The following is a 24,610-nucleotide window of genomic DNA, read 5'->3' as shown; positions in this document are numbered from 1 at the left end:
TCTTACCTGCCGTATGAAGTGTCCCCAAGGATGAATGTCTTGGAGCCGGTGGCTTCCTCTATCTTTGCTGCGATGGCAGCAGAGTCAACAAGAAGCTCATCTGGGAACTGGAGGGCGACCTGTGGGAATCAGAAACACATGAATCACGAGAGATGAAGATCAGCAACTTTTATAAATCCCCTCCTCTGGATCTTTCCGCAAGGAAGTAGACAGCCATCATTATATATATATATATATATATATATATATATATCTTTTTTTTTTACTTCTATAGCTTTGCATCTTGTGTATTAAAATAGAGAAAATATTATCCTCTCTGCCCGATATTCCTCAAATCCCAGAGCCAACTGCATGTCAAATTTCAAGCTCTATCGAGCTAGCCCACTTTGGCCCCTTCTCAGAAGAGGAGGTGACAAAAGTTTTGCTTGAGATGCAGAGTGGCTCTCCAAGTGACCCAGTCCCCATAAAATATCTCAAGCTTGTGGCAAATGTTTTGTCTGCCCCCCTGACCGACCTCCTAAATCTGTCTTTTGCTCATGGGACCGTGCCCCAGCGATGGAAAAAGGCAGTGGTAAAAGCCTTATTGAAGAAGCCAGGATTGGATCCATCCAACTTGACTAACTTTAGGCCAATTTCACTTCTGCCTGGGTTCGCTAAAGTTGCAGAAAAATTGGTCAACCGCCAGCTCTCTTACCATCTAGAGTCCAACCACCTGTTGGGAGACTCCCAGACTGGTTTCCGTCCCGGCCAGGGAACAGACACAGCCTTGTTGGCAGTAGTGGAGGAAGCTAGGAGCACTCTAGATTCAGGAGGGTCAGTGGCAGTGATCCTCCTGGACTTGAGTGCTGCCTTTGACACCGTGAGCCATCAGGTGCTCCTCCAGCGTCTGTCAGAGGTAGGTGTCTCAGGGACGGCCCTGAAATGGTTGGGATCGTTTCTCGCCAACCGCTTCTATCAAGTCTGGGAAGGAGCAGAGCAATCTGCCCTATTTCCCCTTCAAAGTGGAGTCCCGCAGGGCTCATCATTGAGCCCTACCTTATTTAATGTATATATGACTCCACTTGAAAGGTTGGTCGCCCCCTCGGGGGTGAAGATCATCAGCTATGCTGATGATACTCAGCTGGTGGTGGGCCTTACCCAGCTGGCAGAACAACCTGAGGTACTACACGACTGCCTGGCCAATGTCTATCGCTGGATGTCCAACTCTGCTTTAAAGCTTAATGGAGGAAAGACTGAGCTGATGCTCCTGGGTAATACCAGTCCCTCCATTATTGCTAGTTGTTGGCCCCGGTCTCTTGGTGAGCCACCATCTCCCAAGAAGGAGATCAAGTCCCTGGGAGTATGGTTGGAGCAAGATCTGTCCTTTAGGACCCACGCCAAGAAGACCGCGGGGGTCTGCTTCGGTCTTCTGAGGTCAGCTCGAAAGGTGTTACCACTACTTCCCGAGCCAGCAAGGAAGCTTTTGGTACGTGGTTTAATCCTCTCGAGGCTTGACTACGGGAATGCGCTGTTCCTTGGCGCTCCCGAAGCGACCTTTAAAACTCTCCAGCAGGTGCAAAATGCAGCGGCTAGACTTCTTATGGATGTTCCTAGAAGACAGTCCGCTGCTCCGGCCCTTAAGATGCTTCATTGGCTCCCGGTGAAGGAGCGGGTGAAGTTTAAGGCGCTGTGCACGGCCCACAAAATCTTGCATGGCAAAGGTCCCCCTATCCTTTTTAACATGGCCCGTCCGTATAAGCCCCCACGTCCTTTACGCTCGGACCAACAACATCTACTGCAGTCAGCGAGAGTAAGGAGAGTTCGATCTGGGGGCAGACGCTTCTCTGTACAGGTGGCGACTCTATGGAACTCTCTGCCCCTCGAGATCCGCTCTGAGCCCAAGATCTTACTATTTAGGAAACTTCTCAAGACCTTCTTGTTTCCACAATAATGACTACTTGAGTCTCTCCTTGGTCTGTCTGCGCCGGGATGCCCCAGGGTAAGCTGAGCGCATTATAAGTTTCCTATTATTATTATTATTATTATTATTTCAGTGCAAACGTTTAATTCCCCTGTATGATTAATTCTCATGATCATGGCTAGTTACAAGGGTAAGTGTACATCATTAAATCATAGTGTTTTTAACACGTATTCTTCATTTTATCAACCTATAACAAGGCAGTCAAAACAAGAGTATGCATTTCATGATATTAATAATCTATACCTGAGAGGGTCCATCATAAAATATTCAGTAAGCTCATGCTCACCACTCTGCTCTCCTAGACTCGAAGAAATTGATAATGAGTCCCCCTCCCCTGTCTGTATGAGCATCGTGGGGCAACAATGTGGGTTCACTAACCTTCACTCATCTAGTGCTGTGGTGTTCGGAGTCACCAGATTCAGAGCGGACGCCAGAGTCCGTTGTCGCACCGGAATGGGTGTCTAGAAGTTTACCAGAGAGGGCACTCCAGGTGCTTAATGCTGCCTCAACTTTGTCATCCCTTCTATTTAGTCGTATATGCGTCTCCTCTGCCAGGACCCACTCAGCTACATTCTTATGCCAGTGTGCGATCAGCAGGGATCTCTGTGACATCCATATAATTGCAACTCTTTGTCGTACTAATACCATGGCCAGCTGACCGAAAGTCATTTTACAGGCCATCGGGCGTTCAAAATAGCCTAGTAAGCAACAATGGGCCGTAAAAGCTATAGGAAGTCGAGTAGCATGTACCATCTCGTCCACTACTAATTGCCAAAAGCTGTGCACTGCATCACAGGTCCAAGCCAGATGTAGGAAGTCCACCACCGTAGTATGACAACGAAGACAGGTATCCGGCTGAGACCTAGCCATGTGATGGAGCTCCTTGGGGGTTAGATAGGTTCTTTGCAGAAAATTGTAATGTATCAAACGAACACGGGCATTACTGGAGACTGTCTGAGTTAGTTCACAAGCCCACTGCCACTCAGCATTTCCAATTGGGTGTCAAAGTCTATATCCCATGCCACACGGGCCCGTTGTGGGATTTCATACGCACCCGACCGCACAGCTCTGTAAAGGTGTGTAATCAGGTGTCTACCTGAGCCACGGGTCAGCAGTATCACGGGTGTGTGAGAGGGTTGCGAGGCTGCTGGGTAACATAGCCGGGTGTGCACAGCCATTTCTACAAGACCTGCATGGTGTAAGAACTGCCCCGGCCTCGTTCAAACTCTTCAATGGCATTTTTAAATGAGGTACAAGACTCATCGGGGCACAAGTCACCCCATTGTTCACATCCTCCCTATTTCCATGACTGGAATGACACACTGGTCATCATTTGCCTGAATGGTTTTAATATCCAAATTGGGAGTCCCCTGTGGAATGGTGCATGTTTAAGTACTGCGGCTACAAACCGTTGCCACACTCTGCTGTCTGTCGCACAATGTATGGAGCGTCTTTTGCCGTACTCGTCCCTTGCATCAGTAATTCAGGAAGACAATCAACGTCCACAATTCTTACCAATAGCTGTGCCTCCCAACTAGGGTCTGCATCGAGCCATCATGCTGCGTGTTTTAATTTGGCGGCATAATAATATAGGTCCAGGCGTGGGACCTCCAATATGGCTTGGTCAGTGTGGCCGGCGCTACTCTACTATGTCCACCTGTCCATAATAGTGAGATAAGGAGCAAGTCCAGCTGTCAAAATACTCGCACTGGGAGTGGGCAAAGCGTATTCTGGAGTATGTACAGACATCTGGGCATAATTACCATCTTAGAGATGGCCAGTCTGCCCATAATGGACATGGGGAGCGTGTTTCAGGTCACCGAGCATTTCAGAGAAGCAACCACATACTCATATTAAGCGGCAATTGTTGGGCTCTGGAGTGGGCGACCTGGATCCCTAAGTATCGAAAACATACCAACTTCCAGCGCAGCCACAGGGTAGGAAGATGTTCAAAGAGTCCTTACCAAGGAGGTCAGAGGAAACATCAGAGACTTGGTGCGATGAATTCAGAGTCCCAATACATCCCAGAATTCATCCAGGATAGCAGGAGCAGTGGCATTGCAATGCAGGGAAAAGAGATATAAAATAAAGCATCATCTGAATACAATGAGATAATATGGTGCTGGTGCATGTCTCCCAGTGGTATACTGCAGGTCGCTCGGATTGCTAGGGGCTCTGTCACCAGGGCAAATAGGAGAGTGGAAAGGGGGCAACCCTGTCGAGACCGACGAACTAACGTCCACGCCTCCGTTTGAGCTTGCCCCATGTGCACCCTAGTGACAGGGTCCGTGTATAGCAGTCTTATTTACCCTTGAATTTGAGGTCCGAACCCCACGACCGTTGAACCTCCAATAAATAACCCCAGTCGAGCGTATTGAACCCTTTCGCTAGGTCAATGAAGACCAGAGTCATCTCATCATCGTGGCCCCGCGCCTCATGAAGCACGTGTGCAAGTCTTTTTAAATTCATACCCTTGCTCCAGTCCGGGATAAAACCACACTGGTCCGTATGAACCAGTGCTGTCATGAGGGGCTAGCCTATTAGCCAGGAATGTACATATAGTTGTCAGGTCTGTGTAAATCATCGTGATAGCTCTATATGTTGCTGGGTTCATTTGGTCTCCCCCGGCTTCAGTAACATACAGATCTCCCCCTCTCACATAGTTCGTGGGAGCATCCCCGTATCTTGCGCTTCAAGTAAAACCTCCAGTAAACGTTGGGTAGTCTCTACTGTGTGAGCCTGGTAAAATTTGTCTGGAAACCCATTCCCCCTACCCTCCTTTGGTGCCTTTGAGTGGGGAAGCAGGCTCAATGCAGCCAAGTTCCTCCAGCGCCAGCGGGGCTTCCAACTCCTCATAAGCCTCTTCAGGAAGATTCAGTATGGCTAAGATGTCCAGAAACGGGGTGTACCTGTCAGTGGTGATGTTGGGGTCCACTGTATACATTTCCAGTAAGTGCATTCTAAAAACAAGTTCACTATGCCCTCTCTCATAGCCTTGGCATTACCGTATGGTGTAAGTAAATGAGTTATGGTCTTGGGTGTTCCCCTTGCAATATCCACACTAGAAGGCGTGCCGATTTATCTCCCTCCCTACGCATTTACCCATTATACTGCTTGAGAGCATTCTTGTCTAGGCGATCCCAGATGTCTTCTATACACCTGTGCATTTGCTATTCCTCTGCCTTGCAGCCAGATATGTTTCTTCCCTATGCAGCTCCGAATGCAACTGTCTCCTTCCGCCACACATCAGTCCCATACATGACCCATACCACAGATCTCAGGGCCATCCCCCTACATTGCCCTGTGCACTGCGGATCAATGGTCAAATAGTCAGTCATTGATTGTGACAAATGTTTCCCTTGCCACTGGATCGGTCAGTATCTCTCCGGAGGGCGGACTGCCCCATCTCATGTCACAAGACCGGAGACATCCATATCTTCCAGCCGCCTGTGGCCAGCACGAAGTATTCTATCTAACCTACTGAAGGTATTATTTGTTGTAGAGGGACATGTGTATGCTCTTTCTGTTGGGCTCCTCCTTCGCCATACATCTATTAGTCTCAGGTTATGCATGATTCCTTAAGTGCTGCAGTCATGAGGGGCTTTGTGTTCGATCTAGGGGGTGCTCTGCCTAGGTCTCCATTTGGACACAATTAAAGTTGCCCAGCCAAACCAACGGGGTCTCCCCTTCCTGCATTGCCAGATCTTGCATGGACAAGAAAAAGGTTGGGTTGTCAATATTAGGGGCATAACTGTTAAATAATGTGGTCACTTGACCACCGAGGGAACCTTGAGGAACACATGCCTCCTCCATTAAATCCTAGTGCTAGGCACAGTAGTGTAAAAATGTGTTTAATACTACTGTCTTTGAAGGAAATTAGGAAATGCTGGGGGAACCATCAAAATATTACCATGTAGAATAGATTGTATTGTTAGACAGTCATTAATATACATTTAATGTATCTGTAGTGCTTTAGCCCCTGACAGAAAATATTGTTTATACCAACTATTAATTTCCAAGGGCACTCATTGTTGCAAAAATGCTTTTGTGTTGTCTTACCAGCAATGACCTTCGAATATTGCCTAATAGAGCCCAACTTTATTAATGCATTAATTATAGCAGTTTGCAACAGGATTCTCTGCTGCACCTGGTTAACAGTAAAATAAGTGCATGCTCAACCTCTGCGTCATCTGGCAGCACTAATGTTAACCTTTGCAATTTGAATGTTTCTTTCTATTGTGAAATTGAATACGTTCCTATAGCACCAGAAAGGCCCCATATTTTTAAAGGCTGTTATGGTAAATGAGTCTACAGATATGAGATTTGTCAATTGCAATCTACGTCTTTGCTTACTTACCTCAACACAACATTCAATGGGAATTTCTTTAGAAACAAACGGCTCGCATTTGCAACAGTGCGTCTGTAGCAAGGCATCTTTTCTATAATCATAGGTCAACATGGAAAGGTGGAATATACTCAAAGTTATCATAGATGAGGTCCAAGAGTTGAAAAGTTATGTCATAAAGTCATATTTTAGCTGCTTCCTCTTCTAGAAAGGCTAAGAAACCTCTTGAATGTTTTCAAAGGCCTACAACAGTCCACCTTAAGCATGCAATTAAGTAAAGATCGGAAGATGCCACATTTCTGTAACTAAAAATCACACCCAATTGTTCATCATTGTTCTCATCAATTACTTCAGGCTTTTTTTTACCAAAGACTTCTTATTCCTCAATTTGCATGTGCCATTGGATCCATAACTGGTGTCACATTGTTTAGCTACACAATCATTCACCAGACAAGACTTCTACTTATATTTCTAACCCCAACACTTGCCAACCTCCTATGTACAGCGGACTACTGCATTTGATGTAATTCCCTGAAGAAGACTTTGAAAGAAAGTGGCTCTGTATATACTGCACCAAAGTAAGGTTCAGTGTGCACAGAGTCCCCAGTCACGAGAGTTTTGGCAGAGGCTAAAGTTAGATATAACCTTACTCTCTAAAGTGGTAGCTTGGTCGAGCAGTAAGGCAATGTCAGAGGACAGTGTAAAGCATTTGTTGTACACACTCAGTCAGCAAATGGTCTCACACTCTCAGAAACTGAACTCTAGAACAATTGTTTTGTATAGAAAAATATATTGTTGTTTTATTTTAGAACCACAAGAAGGTATAAAAATACTTTCTCAGTATGAGATGCTACAGTTGAAGACTTTCAAATAGCAGTAAACTTTTACATGCAATAGATACAGGTGTTGCAATATGCAACACAAGTTAAACAGATTTATAACATTGTGCTCAATGGAAATTTTAAGTAAATGCAATATCAATTACTTTACATAGGTTTTTCTTACTCAGGGCTGGATCCTGAATTCAGCCCTGGTGCATCTCCTGTAAACACATGAAAGAAATCGTTTTTGTTACACAGGCGATTTTTAAGGAATATTTGCATGTTTCGAAAATCGACACTTAGAAGACATTTTAGTCAAAACCAAGTAATGGTATCCTATGGGAGGAAATCAGGTTATCGAAAAATCACAGTTGTAATTACCTTTGAGGGTCAGTGCAGGGCACAAAGATCCAGCACTGGGATCTCTCCTGGTAACAGGTGAGTAATTTTGTTTTCGTTGATCGGGTGATTTTTAAGCAATATTTCAAAGTTGCAAAACTCGACACTCAGAAGAATTTCCAAGTGAAAACCTGTCAATGTTACCCTACAGAGAAAATGTAGGTTATCAGTTTTCAGGTTTTCAGGTAAGTACTCGACTGGCAGAGTTAAGGTTCTCGGGGTAGACTCAGGGGTCTCCCAGGTTCAGGTAGGTACAGTAGTTGCACCCTCTCCGGCACAGGGGCAGCCGGGTGCAGAGAGAGTAGGCCCAATGTTGTCCTATGAAGGATAGGGGGCCTTTGGTTGGTGGCTGCTAGTAGGCAGACCACGCGGCTGTGGGAGCTGAGCTCCTGGTAACTTACACAGGGCAAGTAGGAATGGACAGATGCTGCACTTCGAGTGGCACTCGGGCGGCTGGGTGCAGGGTGCTTTTGGGCCATCGGGAAATCTTACCCTCAGCTGGTCGCGGTTGGAGGGGTCCCTGGTTGTGAGGCTGCTGGCGTCGTCAGGAGCGTCGAGGAGGGTTCTTGGGTGCTTGGTTCGTGGTCACAGTCGCCGGGGGGACGTCCTCTTGATCTTTGTTCACTCAGGCACAGGTCGGGCTCTGCCGGTGCAGAGTGGGCTGGATTTGCGGTTCCTGGCTAGCACCAGGGGTTGTTGCTGTTTGAGCAAAACCACTGCTCGTTGTAGTCCCATTCTTAAGATGAGCAAGGCAGTCAGGTCCTCCAGGGTTTTCAAGGTTGCTGACCACAGGAGACGCCGGGATTTAGCAGGAGCAGGTTCAAGGGTCGACAGCCCTGTAGGACTGGGGCTAAGTCAGTTGGTATCGTCCTCTTGTTAGCAGCTGCACAGCAGGTCTTCTTTCTTCTTGTTTCGGAATCAGGATCTGCAAAAGGAAGGTTCAGGGTGCCCCTAAATACTAAATTTAGAGGTGTTACAGGTAGGGGAAGGTCAGGGACCAATGGGTCCCTTCTCTGGGGTGATTACACCTCCTATCCTGCCACTCTCCAGTGGGAGGGGGCAGGAGCCTGTTTCTGATTGGGTAGGGCTTCCCATCCTCAAGATGGCGAGAGCCCGGAGTTGTGCTTCACCTCGCCTCCCCCACCTGAGGGGTGAGGTTGGCAGAGGCTGGCACACCCCCTTTCCTCACTTAGGTTTTATTATTATTATTATTATTATATTTGAGTTTGTAGAGCGCACAGATACCCAGGGGTTTCCCGGCGCTAACAGAGGAAAAAGAAGCAGGGAGACAAAAGGTGGAAGACGATTAGGCAGAGAAAAGCCAGGTTTTCAGGCCTTTCCTGAATTTCAGGTAACAAGTTTCAAAACGCAAAGAGATGGGGAGTGTATTCCAGAGTGATGGCGCCAGATAAGAAAAGGAGCGACCACCAGCTCTGGTGCGTTTGAAACGAGGCACGGAGAAGGTGCCAAGAGAGGAAGATCTAAGGGTACGCGCTGGACAGTACGGGTGAACTAAACTGGAAAGGTAGGGGGGGGAATTGCCTGTTTTGATCCGGTGCATATAGCAGAGGGCTTTGAATTTTGCTCTTGATTCAATGCGCAGCCAGTGAAGGCTGCGCAGGGAAACCGTGGCAGAGGCAGTTCTGGGCAGGTTGCAGAGCAGGCGAGCTGCCATGTTTTGCACCACCTGTAGTTTACGTATTACCTCCTTGCTAGCCCCAAGGAGGAGTACGTTGCCGTAGTCTAAACTGGAGGTTACTAAAGCCTGGACCACAGTTCTTTGTGTGTCAGGCGGAAGCATCCATGCTATTTTTCTCAGCCACCGCATGATATTAGTACAGGTGGCTGAGACTTTCACAACATGCTGCTTCATGGACAGTTGGTTGTCAAATGTAACTCCCAGGTTACGAGCTTTGGTGGCTGGGATAGGCAGGGGACCCATTTGCTGAGGCCAGTGCTTAGGGCCCCAAAGAGAGCTGTCAGGACCGAATAAAAGGAGTTCGGTTTTGTCGCCGTTTAGTTTTAGTTTATTGGTCTGCATCCAATTGGCAATATTAGTGAGCCCAGATCGGAGAGATGAAATGGGGGCGTGTTTATTAGAGGAGAGAGAAAAAATGATTTGGGTGTCGTCCGCGTATGAAAATATAGAGAGACCAAATTGTTTTGCCAAAGAGGCGAGAGGACTGACATAAATATTGAAGAAGAGGGGGCTTAAGATAGAGCCCTGGGGTACACCGTGTGGGGACGGGAGGGCAGTGGAGGCAGAAGTGGAGGAAAAGACCTGAAAAGTGCGTGCAGACAGAAAACTAGCAATCCAGGCAAGAGCTGTGCCATGGATACCAGCAGCCTTTAGGGTGGAGAGGAGGATGTCATGGGAGACGGTGTCAAACGCAGCGCTTAAATCCAACAGGATAAGCGCCACCGTCTCCCCTCTGTCCACCTGCTGTCTGATGGCCTCTGTAACACCTAAAAGGGTGGATTCAGTGGAGAATCCAGCCCTGAAGCCAGACTGGGATGGGTGTAGGAATTTCGTGTCCTCAATGTAAGAGGAAAGGCAGAGGTTGATGTGTTTTTCTAATACCTTGGACAGGCAAGGGAGTAGGGATATGGATCGGAAATTAGAGGGGTTATTGGGATCAGCGTTAGTTTTTTTGAGAAGGGGAACCACCATGGCGTGTTTCCAAACTGCAGGAACAGTTGCTTCAGACAGAGATGCGTTCAAGAGGGCTAGGATGGGTGAAAGAACGGGAGTGTCAAGGGTGCTTAAAATTTGAGGAGGCATGGCATCCAGTGGGGAGCCAGATTTGATTTTTGCCATGAGTTCAAAAAAGAGTTCTAACGAGATCGGGTCCCATTTGTCAATGGGAGAATGATAAGCAAGGGTAGTAGTATCCTGGGGGAAGGTGGTGTCAGGGTCTATACTGGGGGAATTGTCCAATGCTCGTGCGGGGGCATCGAAACCGGCATAGATGCGGTCTATTTTCTCCCTGAAAAATTCAGCAAGTATGTTGCATTGATCTGTGTCCAAACAGGGGGCTTTTGGCGAGTTAGATTGTCCAGAAAGTTCTTGGACTGCTCTAAAAAGAGCTTTTGGGCGGTTTTGGGCTGATAGAATAGCGGTGTTAACATAGTTTGCTCTGGCATTTTTGCACAGAGAGTGATAATGTCGAAGTTCCGTTTTATAAATTTCTTTATCATTAGGGGAATACTCAGATCTCCATCTGCGTTCAAGTTTCTTGCACTTAGATTTAGCACCTTTAAGTTGATCATTAAACCAGGGGGCAGGGGGTTGGGTAAAGTTTTGTTTACCATTTCGGGCCGGAAGACAGATGTCAATGGCTGAAGAAAGCCATGTGTTAATTAAACTTTCATCTTTGGTAGTGATATTGTTGGGTAGGGAGGGAAGGGTTGTGGCAAGCTGGCGATTCAGTTGTAGCAGATTGAGTTTTTTCCAGTTTCTATTCGGTCTGAGGGTCTGAATGTGAACTGGTGGACGGACAGTAACACTAGTCAAGATGTTAAATTCTACAATGTAGTGGTCGGACCAGGTAATGGGTTTGGAAGGGAGGCAGGTGAGGACATCAAGGTTCGAAAAGATGGGGTCAAGAAGGTTACCTGCTTTATGTGTGGGGCCAGTATTGTGAAGATGTAGATTAAGAGCGGCCAAATCTTGAAGAAGGTGTGTACAGATAGGACAGAGTGTATTGTTGAAATGGATATTAAGATCGCCAAGGAGAAGAAAATTCGAGGTTTGCATCAATAGAGGAGCTATCTTTTCCTATAAAAAAGAGGCCCAGGCGCCAGCAGCGCCAGGAGGACGATAGAGTAAAACGCCCGAGAGGGTGTAGTGAGGATTCAATAATAGTTTAAAGCAACCAGCTTCGCAATTGGGTATGGCTACGTCCTCCCACTTGCATGAGTAAATCCGTTTGTATATGATGGCAATGCCACCGCCCTCCTTGCCTGGTCTGTTACGGCTCACATAGGTGTAGTTATTAGGGAGAGCTGTGGCAATGTCAGGTCCCGAGGAGTCGGTCAGCCAGGTCTCTGTCAAGAACAGGGCCGCCGGACTGTCGGAAACCAAAAGATCAAAAATGTCCCTCTTATGCTTAGGCAAGGACCTGCAGTTCAAGCTCATAAAAGTATAATCGGTGGAATGATACGTGGGGGGGGGGGAATGGCTTGACATGGAGAGGGCTTCCAAAATGTAGAACTGGGGATGTGGGTAAGTGAGGTTCCAGAGAAAAGAGTCAGAGAGCAAACCTGGCAGGAAGTAGGGGCGTCCATAGCCCGAAGGCGGGGGCAAGTGTTGTTAATAGGGGGACGGAGAGATCACAAGGCAAGGCTAGAATAGTACAGCCTGGGGATCGTGGGTGCGGAAAAGGGGGGGTGGCCCCTGGTCCCGTCTGGGCGCGGACGGGCGCAGATGGGCTTAACTTAGGCGCAACTTCGGCGCGAAGTCGGCGCCCCCGCTGCGCCCGTCCGCTGCGCCTCCGCCACTCCCCCATATTAAATAGTCCGCTGTAAAGGGTGGTTAGTCCAATCACCTTCCCCGTAGCGCTGAGGGCGGAAGTGCCGCTTTCCAGGGACTCGCCGCTCTAGGGCACAAAGCCGGGGCGGATCGAGTCCGAGCGGGATGAAGAACACAGGCAAGAATCTTGTAATCAGATTTGTCTTAAAAACACAGTATACAATTTTAAAATTCCAATTTTAAAAAGTCCGCTTCCAAGGAGCGAAGTAGCGTGGCAGCCTGCGCTGCTTCTCAGTCTCTAGATATGCCCGGTCACGATCACGTGACTTAAATAGCCTATGGGAAGCCACGGGGCAAGGGCGGCTAGTCCAATCACCTTCCCCGTAGCGCTGAGGGCGGAAGTGCCGCTTTCCAGGGAATCGCCGCTCTAGGGCACAAAGCCGAGGCGGATCGAGTCCGAGCGGGATGAAGAACACAGGCAAGAATCTTGTAATCAGATTTGTCTTAAAAACACAGTATACAATTTTAAAATTCCAATTAGGTTTTCCCGCCAGAGTGGGGGTCAGAAGCGGTGGGGACCAGTTGCTGAGTACAGCAAGTGGCCTGGAGAAGCTCACAAAGGCGGCATTCCTTTGAACCCAATCCTCCCCCCCCACTACCCCCCACCATCGTGGGGGAGGAGGCCTAGCACCTGGTCCCAGAATGTGCACTGTTGCAGGCCCACGTAAGCTGATGGCTCTCTACCCAGGGGTCCAGCAACATGTCTTGGGTGGCAGCCTAAGCAGCCTCTCAGTCAGGATGCGAGTTGTGGGTTAGTTTCAGAGGGCAACTCTAATTTGCCCTCTGTCGTGCATTTTTACATTAAATCCCACACTGGCATCAGTGTGGATTTAATGTGCTGAGAAGTTGGATACCAAACTTCTCAGTCTTCAGTGTAGCCATCATGGTGCTGTGGAGTTCGCAATCACAACCTCTCAGCACCATAAACTCTTAATGGCAGCACTGCACTTACAGTGCCCAGGAATGGACCTGGGTACTGTAGGGGTACAGGGCTCATGCACCTGTACCCACACCACTGGCATAGGGCACCCAGCTAGAGGGGTAACTGAGGTATGCCAGGGCAGTGTTTTGTGGGCATGGCACACAGGGATGTGTGCCATGTCGACTCTTTTTTTTGTTCTGCACCAAGACACTCAGCCGGCAAAGGCAGTGTGTGTGTGTCAGGGCATAGGGCCTCTAAGGGTGGCACAATAAGTGCCGCAGCCCTTAGGGGCCGTCTCTGGTCCCAGTGCCCTGGGTACCTATGGTACCATTTACCAGGGGCTGACCTGTGGCCAGAGATGCCAATTGGGTTAGTTTTTGGGAAAAAGAACACAGGCCCTGGGAACCTGATTGGCAGGGACCCAGGGCACACCAAGGAAAAGTGCATTAGAAATCTGGCAAAAAGTAGGGGGGTTACTGCAACAGAAACCCACTTTCCTACAGACGTGAGGCAGTACTCCCGATCCACTGTTTAATGGACACTGAAGAGATTTGTCTGATACACTGGCAGATTACAATGAGGTCCATGATGTTTCGGTAATTTCAGTCAGGCTTATCAGGGTTTCTGCGATCAGTTGAGTTCAGTACCAAAGAGGTTTCAGTTTTCAAAACGCTGAAGAAGGCCAACGTGAAAAGCTTTACATTTACTTGCTAAGATCAGGTGTAACTGTAACTTGAATCTGCCGTGCATTCCCAAGTGTGAAAAGTCAAGACAAGCTAGCTCAGCCAAAATAACAGTTAACCTGTTTGTTACTATCTGGAGGCCTTTCTCCCATTTCGTGAGTTAAGTCAGACACCTGATTGTTTTCATTGTATGTAATAATTTGCTATGTGGCTGCTACTAGAAACTAGTGTACTTTACAGTATAAATCTGGACCATGTTATCTGTCTACAAGTTTGCCTTCACTGACCTTTGCTGGGAGAGCCCTTAAAGGATGACATGAGATTCACCGTCTACTAATTTTTCTTTTCTCAGAAATCGCTTTCGGACTTGATTGGTGAGTGGGGAGGTTTCTTTGACACCGCAGTCTTGAATTTGCTGGGAAAAGCCAACCATTTTTCTTAAAAACAGTGCAATACGTATTGTACTTCAGAAAACAAGACTGGATTCAAACAAGACTGGATTCTGCATTCTTTTCTGTCAAGGTGTGTGGTAGTTCTCTTTCATATGTTTTCTAGCACAAATAGTGCCTTGCATCTGTACTTGCTCTACTACCACAGTTTCACAGTTAATGGTATTATAGCCTCAAGTAACAGCTAAGCACCAGATATCCGTCTATTTCACAGGTTTTTCAAATTCAAACTAAACTACCTATTGTGAATATGTTTCTACTGGCAATCGATAAAGAGCATGTGAAAGCTGTATGTTCGAAAACAGTTTGTCTGGATCTGTCACAGCTTTCCAGAGTTTCCCTTCAGCTGATGAAGGATAAGTGTCTCTTATAAAGACTAAGAAATGTGGAAGCTTTCTTAAACGTGTCCTTCAGGAATAGACAAATGTGTCAGACGCTGTTTTCCACTGTATTGGTTCATTTCTCTAAAACACAAGCAAACCGGTTAGGAAAAGAACATTTCAAAACTATCCGACTTGTCTATTGAGGGTTCCACAAATGTCAAGACTTTCTCTGCTACAGTTTGATGACCTCTTGTCCAAATTATCGATCTATACAACTTTCTAGCTCCGGGTGTAGGCCAAGCACACTAAGAGCTACCTACAGTTTGTGTTAAAAACAATATTTCTAAATACACAGCGAATACATTCTCGTAGATTAATGGAAAATTCCTATGTCTAAACAGAGGTCGAAATGAGGTCCCAGCCTTAGGTACAGATGCTAACACCATGTACCTTCATTTGTCTGCTTTAGCACAAATACAACGGTGACACGTAAAACAAACAAAAAGAACATTGGGGAATCCAGTTTTACTAACTGTCCTTTGCCCCTCAGAATAATTCTGTGGAGAAAAACACTTATCATCATTTATTCATAGGAAGGAACGTCTGCCTGCTTTTTCAGACTAACTCTTAGGTTATCTTGTCTAAAATAAATTACTGCAATAGCATTTATGCCTAGATGCAAAACTTAAAACAATAAAAACTGCAATCCTGAGGCAGGTCACCAGACTGTGCTTAAAACTAGAAAGTTATCAGCGTGTGACCTCCTGCTCTGATTTGTTGCCAATGGCCAACAGTGTAGTAAAGGATTCGCTTTAATGAACTATGCACCATAAACAAGCCCTTTCAGGATAAAGTATCACATTATTTGCAAAATCTGGCCTCTCTACCAACCCACGAGGAATTTAAAGTCCGAGAATATATCTTGCCTGTACTACAACAACCCCACATGTTTAAAACATGGAGGAAGATCTCTCAAATTAAAGGTCTCAAGCCCTCGACGCTTATTTGTGAAACTAATCTAACTACCTCGGATACAGGGAAGACCTAAAACCCCATCTGCTCAGGAAAGCCTTCAGCATATCCCCTCCCTTTGCACAAGAAACAGGTGATTTTCCGGAAGGGATCTTATACTAGAACTGATATTTCCCATTCAATAGACCAGACCCATCTCCCTGTAGCTCAAGGACTGATCAGACTATGCGACTTAAACGCCACTGAGCATTTGGAAGTGCCCGTAATACAACATGATTCAACAATGTACAAAACGTAATAAAAAATGTAAATAAAAATAAAATATGCATAGCTTCTCTGTGCTTGTATTTGTCCTTGCCCTTTTTGTCGATCCTCATTGTGTGATGCAAGTAATTATTCTAACGTCAGTTCTTCTGGTCTCAAATGTGTTTTGTTCAGCTTGCTTCCGGTATAGAGTACATGGGGTTATTTATATCTGCTCCATCTTCATTCAGAATGTGCTTACATTACATACTTTTGTGTATCCTCTATAGTTGCATTTCTCAAAGGTAACACTTGCATTTTTTTCGAATCATGCTCTCATCAACACAATTTGTTCACTATTGTTATCTCACTGCAATCTACTTCTGCTGTTGCAAACCGGATATAAAGTTTGTGCCTTGATAGACTGAATTCTGTCCTTAGATTCACTACTAAAATAAGATGTGCTGATGCTTCACGGATTGTGACATTTTCAATATTGCTAAAAGTCCTTCTAAAATAATGTATTAGTTAGACAAGTGACCCATATGGCATTTTATGAATTCTGTTATATTCTGTTGCTGTTTTGGTTTGGTCTGGTCTGGTGTAGAGAAATTTCTGACAGGTGAACTCTATTGGGTTTGAAGTTGCTACTCGTATAGATAATCCAAAGAGACAACCAGTTCGTATGATGTAGTACAAACATACACACCTCAAGTTGCTTTGAGATTGATTACAACAATATGTATATTCGTTGTGTGGAGTAAATGGTGTCAAACTAGCAAAAGAGGTTTAACCTATCTGTATTCTATCTTCAAACTGGGAAAAGCGAAAAACCTTCTCTCATCAAAACAGACCATCTAAGAAGTCTATAAACACTACATTTATCTCATAAAACGATCTTTTATTAAATAGTAAATATGACTGACTAAACAAATCTATCCTTCACAAACATTAAACAAGGATTGGCAAGGAAAACAGGTCTGTCTTTGCCAAGGATAAAATATTTTCTTTTAATTGATTCTTTGCAAGCACATGCATATGAAACAATATAACAAAATAAATGAGTGGTAAAGCCACCCAGGCACTTCAGTGCGCTCTTTCTCTGATGGCTGAGCACATGATAAGGCAAAAGGCAGCCACTCAGTGCAAATCTGTTGGATGAAGAAGAACCAACTAAAACGCCTTGTATTTAAAGTCAATCTGGCTCCATTTTTACATAACTAATATGCAGTTCAAAATTGCTTTTTAAAAAAGTCTGCACACACATATCGAGGATGAAACAGGAGGCTGATAAAACTATGAACTTTGAACTGGAGACAGAAGTCTGGAACTGTAGCATACAGATGGACTTTGTTTTTGCCTTCTGCTCTGTACTCTACTGAATCCTGGATGTGTCCTCTTGTTTTCCCAAACTGATAAGATTTGTTTACTATGGCTGGCAGAAATGGTCCACATAAGTCACCTATGATGATGGAGCATCATCTTTAACATGCTCTATTTGTGTGCTTTCAAATTTATCATTTGCGATTGATCATAGCTGTTCTCGTTGCAATTTTAATGCTTCTTTTCATGAAGCCCTCACAATGTTTTTTTCCTATTGTTCATTTCTTCCGTCTACAAAATTAAACATTGCCCTGACTTCAGAAGCTTGTAAATCGGTGTAATTGAATATATTTGTGACGCTTATACAATTTTCCCAAAAAGACGCAGGGGTTTAAGTGAACCATTTACCTTTGATATATCCAACAGGTCATTTAGGAGTGATGTGCCGCACAGCAGCAATATCATATCGGCATACGTAATCATTTCAAATTTGATTATGGACGCCAAACTTTCATTGCTACTCCGCATTTTTCGACTACCTCCCGAAGCACTCGGCTAATTGTGCCTCGAACCTATAAGTCTGCTGCACTACACAGCGCATGCGTGGTCTGTTAAAAGACGCATTGTCAGCTTGGAGAGGGCTTAGAGCCCAAATGATGACTACCATTGGTTGGCTTCCTTGTCACTCATTTGCTTGCTTCTCATTTGTCAACTTCTGCATGCCTTACTTCTTCTCTTGAGTTTGCCCCTCCCCCGGAGCATGACCAAAGTATTTGCGTCATTCCACTGCTCACTTTTAGAGCACTACTTTTTTCTTTTTGATTAGTACTCCACAAGAGTGCATCAATTTTCGAACTGTCTCCTTTGCGCCTCTCCGCGCTGCCCCATGTAGCCGCCCCACGCTCCTTTGTGATGCACACAGTCTCCCTGCGTTGCCTTCTCTCCTGCGGGCTTCCCCGGCTACACCTTTGTCTCACTCTCTCTCGCTCCAGTTTGTGTCTCTTCCCACCTGCACTCCATATTGCTCTCTCTCGCCCTTTTGCCGTTCTCTGCTCCAGTAGATTGCTTTCACCTCTCCCCCAACCTGTGATGCTTCAATCTCCCAAGTTACTCGATTCCCAGTGTTGCTTTACCCAACCCAGTTTCAGAAAAAAAAAAAATTGCACAATTGTTTCTTTTTATTTATGATCCAACTCTGTATCAATGGTCTAATACTTATGAGCAACACACTGGCTGCATCTCCAGGCGACAACATACCCTCAAAGGTTGTACATGCTGCAAAAAAGACTAAATCTGGAATCACATTACCGACTCTAGGCCTGGATTACAGGTCAACATCTGTAACTAATTGCTAGAATATGTTCACTCAACTGGTTCTCAAAAGCTGCTTGCCGACCTCTGTTACCTACATATGCCTCATTTGGTGAATGAAATAAATGTGAAAACCCCACATAATGTATATTTGATCTCTATGACCATGGCATGTATCGATCTGTTATGTTCTGTGAGCCCTTACTCTCGCAATAAACTGCCCGATATTAGTATATTATAGGGAATGTGCTTCTTTATAATGCTAAAAATACATGCCTGTTAGTGATATGTTCATTATTTGTGTGCTTTCAATGAAAACTCCATAAACATAAGGTTTTCTTATATAAGGCGACAATGGAAATCTCAACCCAAACTTTCCTCTTATGAGTAAATCACTGGAACGGGTTGGCTAGCCAGATGCAGATCCACATGCTATAAAGATATTTGTAGTGATAAATGCCTGACTACAGGAGCTTCCCCTTGTATTGTACTTAATCAATCACTACTGACAATTCTCCAACTTTGCCCACAACATTCTTAGAAAGATCCTCTCCACAAACTAGCTCAAGCTAGACCTTGTTGTTCTATGGGTGAAGATTCACGTTTTTTCCACGTGCTCTTGTGTATGGATGCTGTAATGTTGTGTTTTTAGCCTTTGCATAGAATCCCAGTTAAACTGAATTGTCACACATCAGTTCCATATACCTAACAGCATGTGAGAATCTACTTCATAGAGGGAAGGAAACAACTACTTACAAGAAAGACAGAGCTGCCAAAAACGACAATTCCTGAAACAGTTTCTCACCAATGCCAAGTTGCTAAATACTGGTGCCTTGCCTTCACCTTCTGTTACAAAGAAGGTGCAGATTTGCACTTTCTTTCTGGACAAATGTCAGTCCCTCGATATGCATGACAGAAGGACAGTGAAAGCCACCTTCTCTCAAACAAATTCCTTCTGTGGGAAGTGGAGAACTTTTTCCCCAAATATGATTAAAATGCTTGTCCAGGCACTGGCTGTATCAAGGCTGCATGCAAAGGACCTTTGTGGGAGGTAAGAACAGCAGTGAAAGACAGGAACAGAAGCTCATAGGAATTTCGAGAGGCAGAGGACAAATGGATGTAAAACCCATATATTTTAGACACAAGCCTCACCCTGGAAACCAATGTATGAAAACAGCTGCACTGGATAGGGACATGAACGTTTTATCACAGTGCTCAGGGCTCGGTTGAGTGCAACATAAGCTGCTGTGTTTGTATATGTTGTTAATAGCTTTGTCCCTTTAGTCGGTCTTCCTTGTTTCTTGTTTAGAACTTTTCTGTGTGTTCCTTGTGTCTTGGTTCTATGCAGAATTCTAGTTAATGTCAGTTGAGCCTTGGCCAGATGGTGGCCTGCTTGTTTATTCTGTGCTGCGAATAAACTCCTTATTCAACAAGAAGTTCCTGCTTGTTTCATCTTTGAATCTACCACATTTTTGGCGACAAGGACTTTGTATCTGGCCAACAATCTGATGTTCAGCGCAGCAGTGGCAAAGTTATTACAGAATAAACAGAGCTGTCACCACACGAAGAACTCTGCGTGCAGTGGGACTTTCTCTCTGTTTTAAGGAAGTCCGGACATTAATTATCAAGTTTTGACAAGGTGAGCGATTTGAATTTTGGCACGATTTCGTTGAGATTCAGCACGTCACCCTTGTTGCTTGGTTACCGTTTGCCTGCGTAACCAGCATTGAAACCAGTTGCTGTGACAACGCCTGAATGCTTACGCTTCTAGCGCGTAACCAGCGTCATCCACTGTTGCTGTGACAACGCCTGAATTGTCTCGCTCTATCTGCAATTGAGCCCGACTTCACCGCTTGTCAGCGCGTCATCTCTGCGCGCTTCTCTGACTCTGCCTACGTGTTCAGAGTTCTCTATTGTTGTCCTAGTAACAAGTACGTCGTTTGAAGTTTGATTTCCGACCTTTGCTGCCCTGCTCGTCAGACGTTTCTTGATTCCTGTGAGGTGCAAAACGTTCTTCATTCATAGAAATACCACTCGTTTTTAAAAAAAAAGGAAAAAGACTTTATTAGGATCCTGTGTGTGGAGATACATCGTTCTTGCCACTGTTATTCACTTATTTGGCAACTAAGTAAGACTTTTAATTTTATTTCTGATTTCAATTGCTTTGTTTTATTTTTGTTATCCTTTACTGTAAAATCTTATAATGTCACAACATATTAATGTGGCTCTTCCACCCCAGTTCCTCAGTGAGCCTGGAAATCCCTCTACTGCCTGGGAAGATTGGATCGCTATGTTTTACAACTATATCGAGGCATTAGATGGGCAGGATTTTTCTGCTAAAAGGAAAAAAGCACTCTTGATGGCAACTTTGGGGAAAGAAGGCCAACGTGTATTTAAGTACTTACCTCAAGTTCTACCTTCTGGTTCACAGTCACCTCTTGATGAATTCAAAGAGGCCATTGCTAGACTTGAGACTAGTTTTGCAGCGTTTCAAATTCTATAAAAACAAACAACGTGATGATGAGTCCATTGATGACTTTGTTGCACGGTTGCGTGAACTATCTGTCAAATGTAACTTTGGACAGATGACTGAGGAACTCATTCGTGATCAGCTGATTGTTCAGTGTAACAATCGTAAAATACAGGAACGCTTATGGGCCGCAAAGAAGCCTACCTTAAAGGTTGCAATTGAACTTGCTAAGATTGTTGAGGAAAGTGAAAAATGCATGAAAGAATTACAAAAGACTGGTTTAGAATTGAAAGTTGCTGAAATTTCTCATAAAGTTGATAATTTAAGTGATAATAGTGATAGTGAATGTTATGCTGTTGCTCTAGTTAGGAAAAAAGGGTATGTTTTACAAAAAAAACCATGAATCAACAATACGGCAGGTCACAATTGAAAGTTTGTTCAAGGTGTGGTAGCAACACTCATGCTTCAGATGCAAAATTTAGTTTTGCCAATAATAAAGAGTGTTTAAAGTGTGGCAAACTAGGCCACTTTGCAAAAATGTGCAAAAATAGAGGTAATTCTAGAGTAACGGTGGTAAACGATTATACAGAATTGAATCGTGATGTTAACAAATTACTTGTTATTCAGGATGCTGTTTGTACGTGTCAAGACAAAAGGGAAAGAATTCCTAAGGCTGATTTCATGATTGACAACAAGTTAATTAGTCTTATGGTTGACACCGTTTCCAAATGGACCATCATTCCCATGTCTATTGTGGAGCATCTCTGGGGTCAGAAGACTCTTGTTAATTGTGATATTTTTCCCTCTGGTTATCAGGGTGAGAAAATAGACTTACTTAGGTACTTTTAGGGTGAAATTATTTTTAAGAATAGATCCACTCGGGGTAAGATTTATGTTTCTGTCAATGGTCCAGCCATCTTAGGTCGTATTCATCAGTACGATCTCCATATCGTAGTAAATCCAAGGGCTGAAGAACCTGTTATGATTGTGGATGATCTTACCTTGAATGATATTCTGTTGAATTTAAAGCACATTTTCAGAGAACAGTTGGGGGAATTACAAGGTTAGGTCCATAGAATTTTACTGAAAGAGGGTAGTATCCCTGTTCAACATAAAGCAAGAAGGGTGCCGTTGTCTGTCAGGGGCGAGGTCAAAGCTGTTTTGGAGGAAATGCTTCAGGGCGGTATTATTGAACCTGCGGAGGCATCCCCATGGATTTCTCCAGTTGTAATTTCCCAAAAACCTGACAACAAAATCAGATTCTGTGTGGATCTTAGATCCTTGAATAAGTGTGTAGTTGCTGATGTTTTTCCATTACCCAATATTGGAGAACGTGTCTCTACTCTTAAGGGAGCCAAATTATTTAGCATACTTGACCTCAAACATGCATATCACCAGATCCGGCTTGATGATGGGTCTAAACATCTGACTACCTTTATTACTGGTGAGGGGACTTTCCAGTTTACCAGGTTACCCTTCGGACTCATATCAGCTGCTAGTGTCTTTCAGCGTATGGTTTCTGAGGTATTCAAAGAGATTGACAATGTTATCTACTTTCAGGATGACATATTGATTTTCGGTGATTCTATGGAGGAGCACAATAATGTTCTTCAGAGTGTGTTGCGCAGGATTGATGAGGCTGGCCTTACTTTACGGAAAGAGAAATGCGCATTTTTGGTTAATGAGATTGAGTACTTAGGTTTTTCTCTTTCGGCTGATGGTGTTAAACCTAAAAGAAATTTATTGGAGGCTATTGAGCTAGCTCCATGTTTAGTTGATAAGGATCAATTGCGGTCCTTTATGGGCCTAATTGAATTTTATTCTAAATTTGTGAGAGACTTTTCCTCTAAGACTGCTCCTTTGAGGTGCTTATTAAAAAAAGGTGTGAAATTAGCTTGGACCAGTGAACAGGAGTCTTGTTTTAAATTGATCAAAAGTGAACTGGCTTCTGCTAATGTTCTCACACCTTTTGACATTAAACGTCCTTCTGTTTTAATGGTTGATGCCAGTGGTATCGGTTTGGGTGCTGTCCTTCTCTACCGGCATGGAAATGAAGAAAAGACCATTGCTTTTGCTTCCAGACCTTTGACTACTTCAGAATGTAATTATTCTGTTATTGAACGGGAAGCGCTTGCTGCTGTGTGGGGCATCTATTATTTCAGGACGTACTTATGGGGTACCAAATTTGTGTTGCGCTCTGACCATAAACCTTTGGTTAATATTTTGTCTCCTGGTGGTACTGGAAAGGGTTCACCTAGGTTGGCCCGATTAGCGTCACGTCTACAGGACTTTCAGTTTGATGTGCAGTTTGTCCAAGGTTGGAAAACTATTCATGCTGATTGTCTTTCCCATCTTCCTTTTCAACCTTTGGTTTGTGTGAATCCTTTGGTCCCGTCTCAGGATGATTGTGCCATTGCTTTCACTGAGGATGTTCTTTTTCTTTGTGCTGGCTCTTTCACTTGTGATGAGTGGTCCAAAGGGATGGAGTCTGATGCTGTTTTAAAGCAGGTGATTGACCTTGTCATTAAGGGGTCTAGAAGGGAGAGTGCAGTTGAACCCTCTGTGAGACCTTTTATTAAAATTTTGGATGAATTGTCTCTTTCCAACAATAATGTCTTAATGATGGGTGATAGGTTTATTCCTCCTTGTTCCTTAAGAAGGAAAATACTTGATTTAGCTCACGAAGGTCACTTGGGCCAGACCCTCACTCAGCGCAGGGTGAAGGAGAATTTTTGGTGGCCTTCCATTGATGCTGATGCCGTGGATTGTGTTGTGCGTTGCAGTTTTTGTAAGGAAGGCGAAAAGCGTTGGAAGGTGATTGGGTCTAAAAATGTTGGTAGCATTTCTTTTGAGAATTTTCCGTGGCACACTGTTTGTCTGGATTTTATCGGGCCTATTAATGAGTTGCCTTTTAATCAGCGTTTTGCCATTGTTATTATCGATTGTTTCTCAAAATGGCTTACTGTTCATTTTGTTAAGGAGATTACTACTGATTCTACTATCAGTGTTCTGAAGAGTGTGTTTTTGGATGAAGGGTTTCCTTCTGTTTTAATTACTGACAATGGCACTCAATTGACGTCTGGAAAAATGGTTTCGTTTTTGAAAGATTGTGGGATTGATCATCATCGGACTAGTCTATATAACCCACAAAGCAATGGTATTTGTGAAAGGGTTAATAGGTTGGTGAAAGGTGTTATTCAGATGTCTGTTGAATTTGGTTGTTTTTCTAATGACAAGGTTCAGGAACTTGTGTGGGCTTATCGCTCAACTCCTCATAAACATGAGAGTAAATCTCCTTTTGAGTTGATGCGTGGGCGATCTCCTGTGACGAAATTAACACCTTCTTGGTTACGGAGTCAGGATAAAGTCCCTCAGGATAAAGTCCCTTCTTTGAAGTCTTCTTCATTTGGTATTTCTTCGCCTGTTTCTGTTGGGGATCTTGTTAAAGTAAAGCCTGGGAGGTTCTCTAAAGGACTTTCCAAATGTAGGGGTCCTTTTTGTGTGAAACCGGTGTTCCCTAACTTTGTTCTTCTTGATAATGGGGAGAAATGGAATTTCAGGAGGGTGGCTCTATATCGTAAACACACTCTTATGCCTGTGAAACGTGCCTTACCTATTTCTGATTCCTTCAGCAGCGGTTATTTATTGTCATCCCAGTGTGACTTGACTACATCTTTTCAGTCTGCTGCAAGGGAGGAGGTGGGTAGTGGTGATGCTTCCACTTCTACTTCTACTTCTACTTGGTCTGGTTGGGACACTGGAGCTCCTTCCCTTAATGATGGCTCCAACCATCCTATTTCTTCTGGGATCAGTTTGAGAAGTCCTCGTTCTCGTCGTCCTCCTGTTTACCTAGATGAT

General features: G+C 44.5%; 1 protein-coding gene across 1 annotated transcript in view; it reads right to left on the bottom strand.

The window, feature by feature from the left end:
* The window catches only part of DPH2 (diphthamide biosynthesis 2), a 113,192-nt gene that overhangs the window by 33,602 nt on the left and 54,980 nt on the right, over positions 1-24,610 (bottom strand). The window contains exon 3 of the mRNA XM_086953162.1: positions 7-119. Within this exon, the coding sequence (XP_086809288.1) occupies positions 7-119 (113 nt within the window). The remainder of the gene's footprint in view (positions 1-6; positions 120-24,610) is intronic.

This window comes from Lissotriton vulgaris, chromosome 1_2, assembly GCF_964263255.1.
Source record: "Lissotriton vulgaris chromosome 1_2, aLisVul1.2, whole genome shotgun sequence".
Classification (NCBI taxonomy): domain Eukaryota; kingdom Metazoa; phylum Chordata; class Amphibia; order Caudata; family Salamandridae; genus Lissotriton; species Lissotriton vulgaris.
This window is presented reverse-complemented; position numbering and strand designations above follow the sequence as displayed.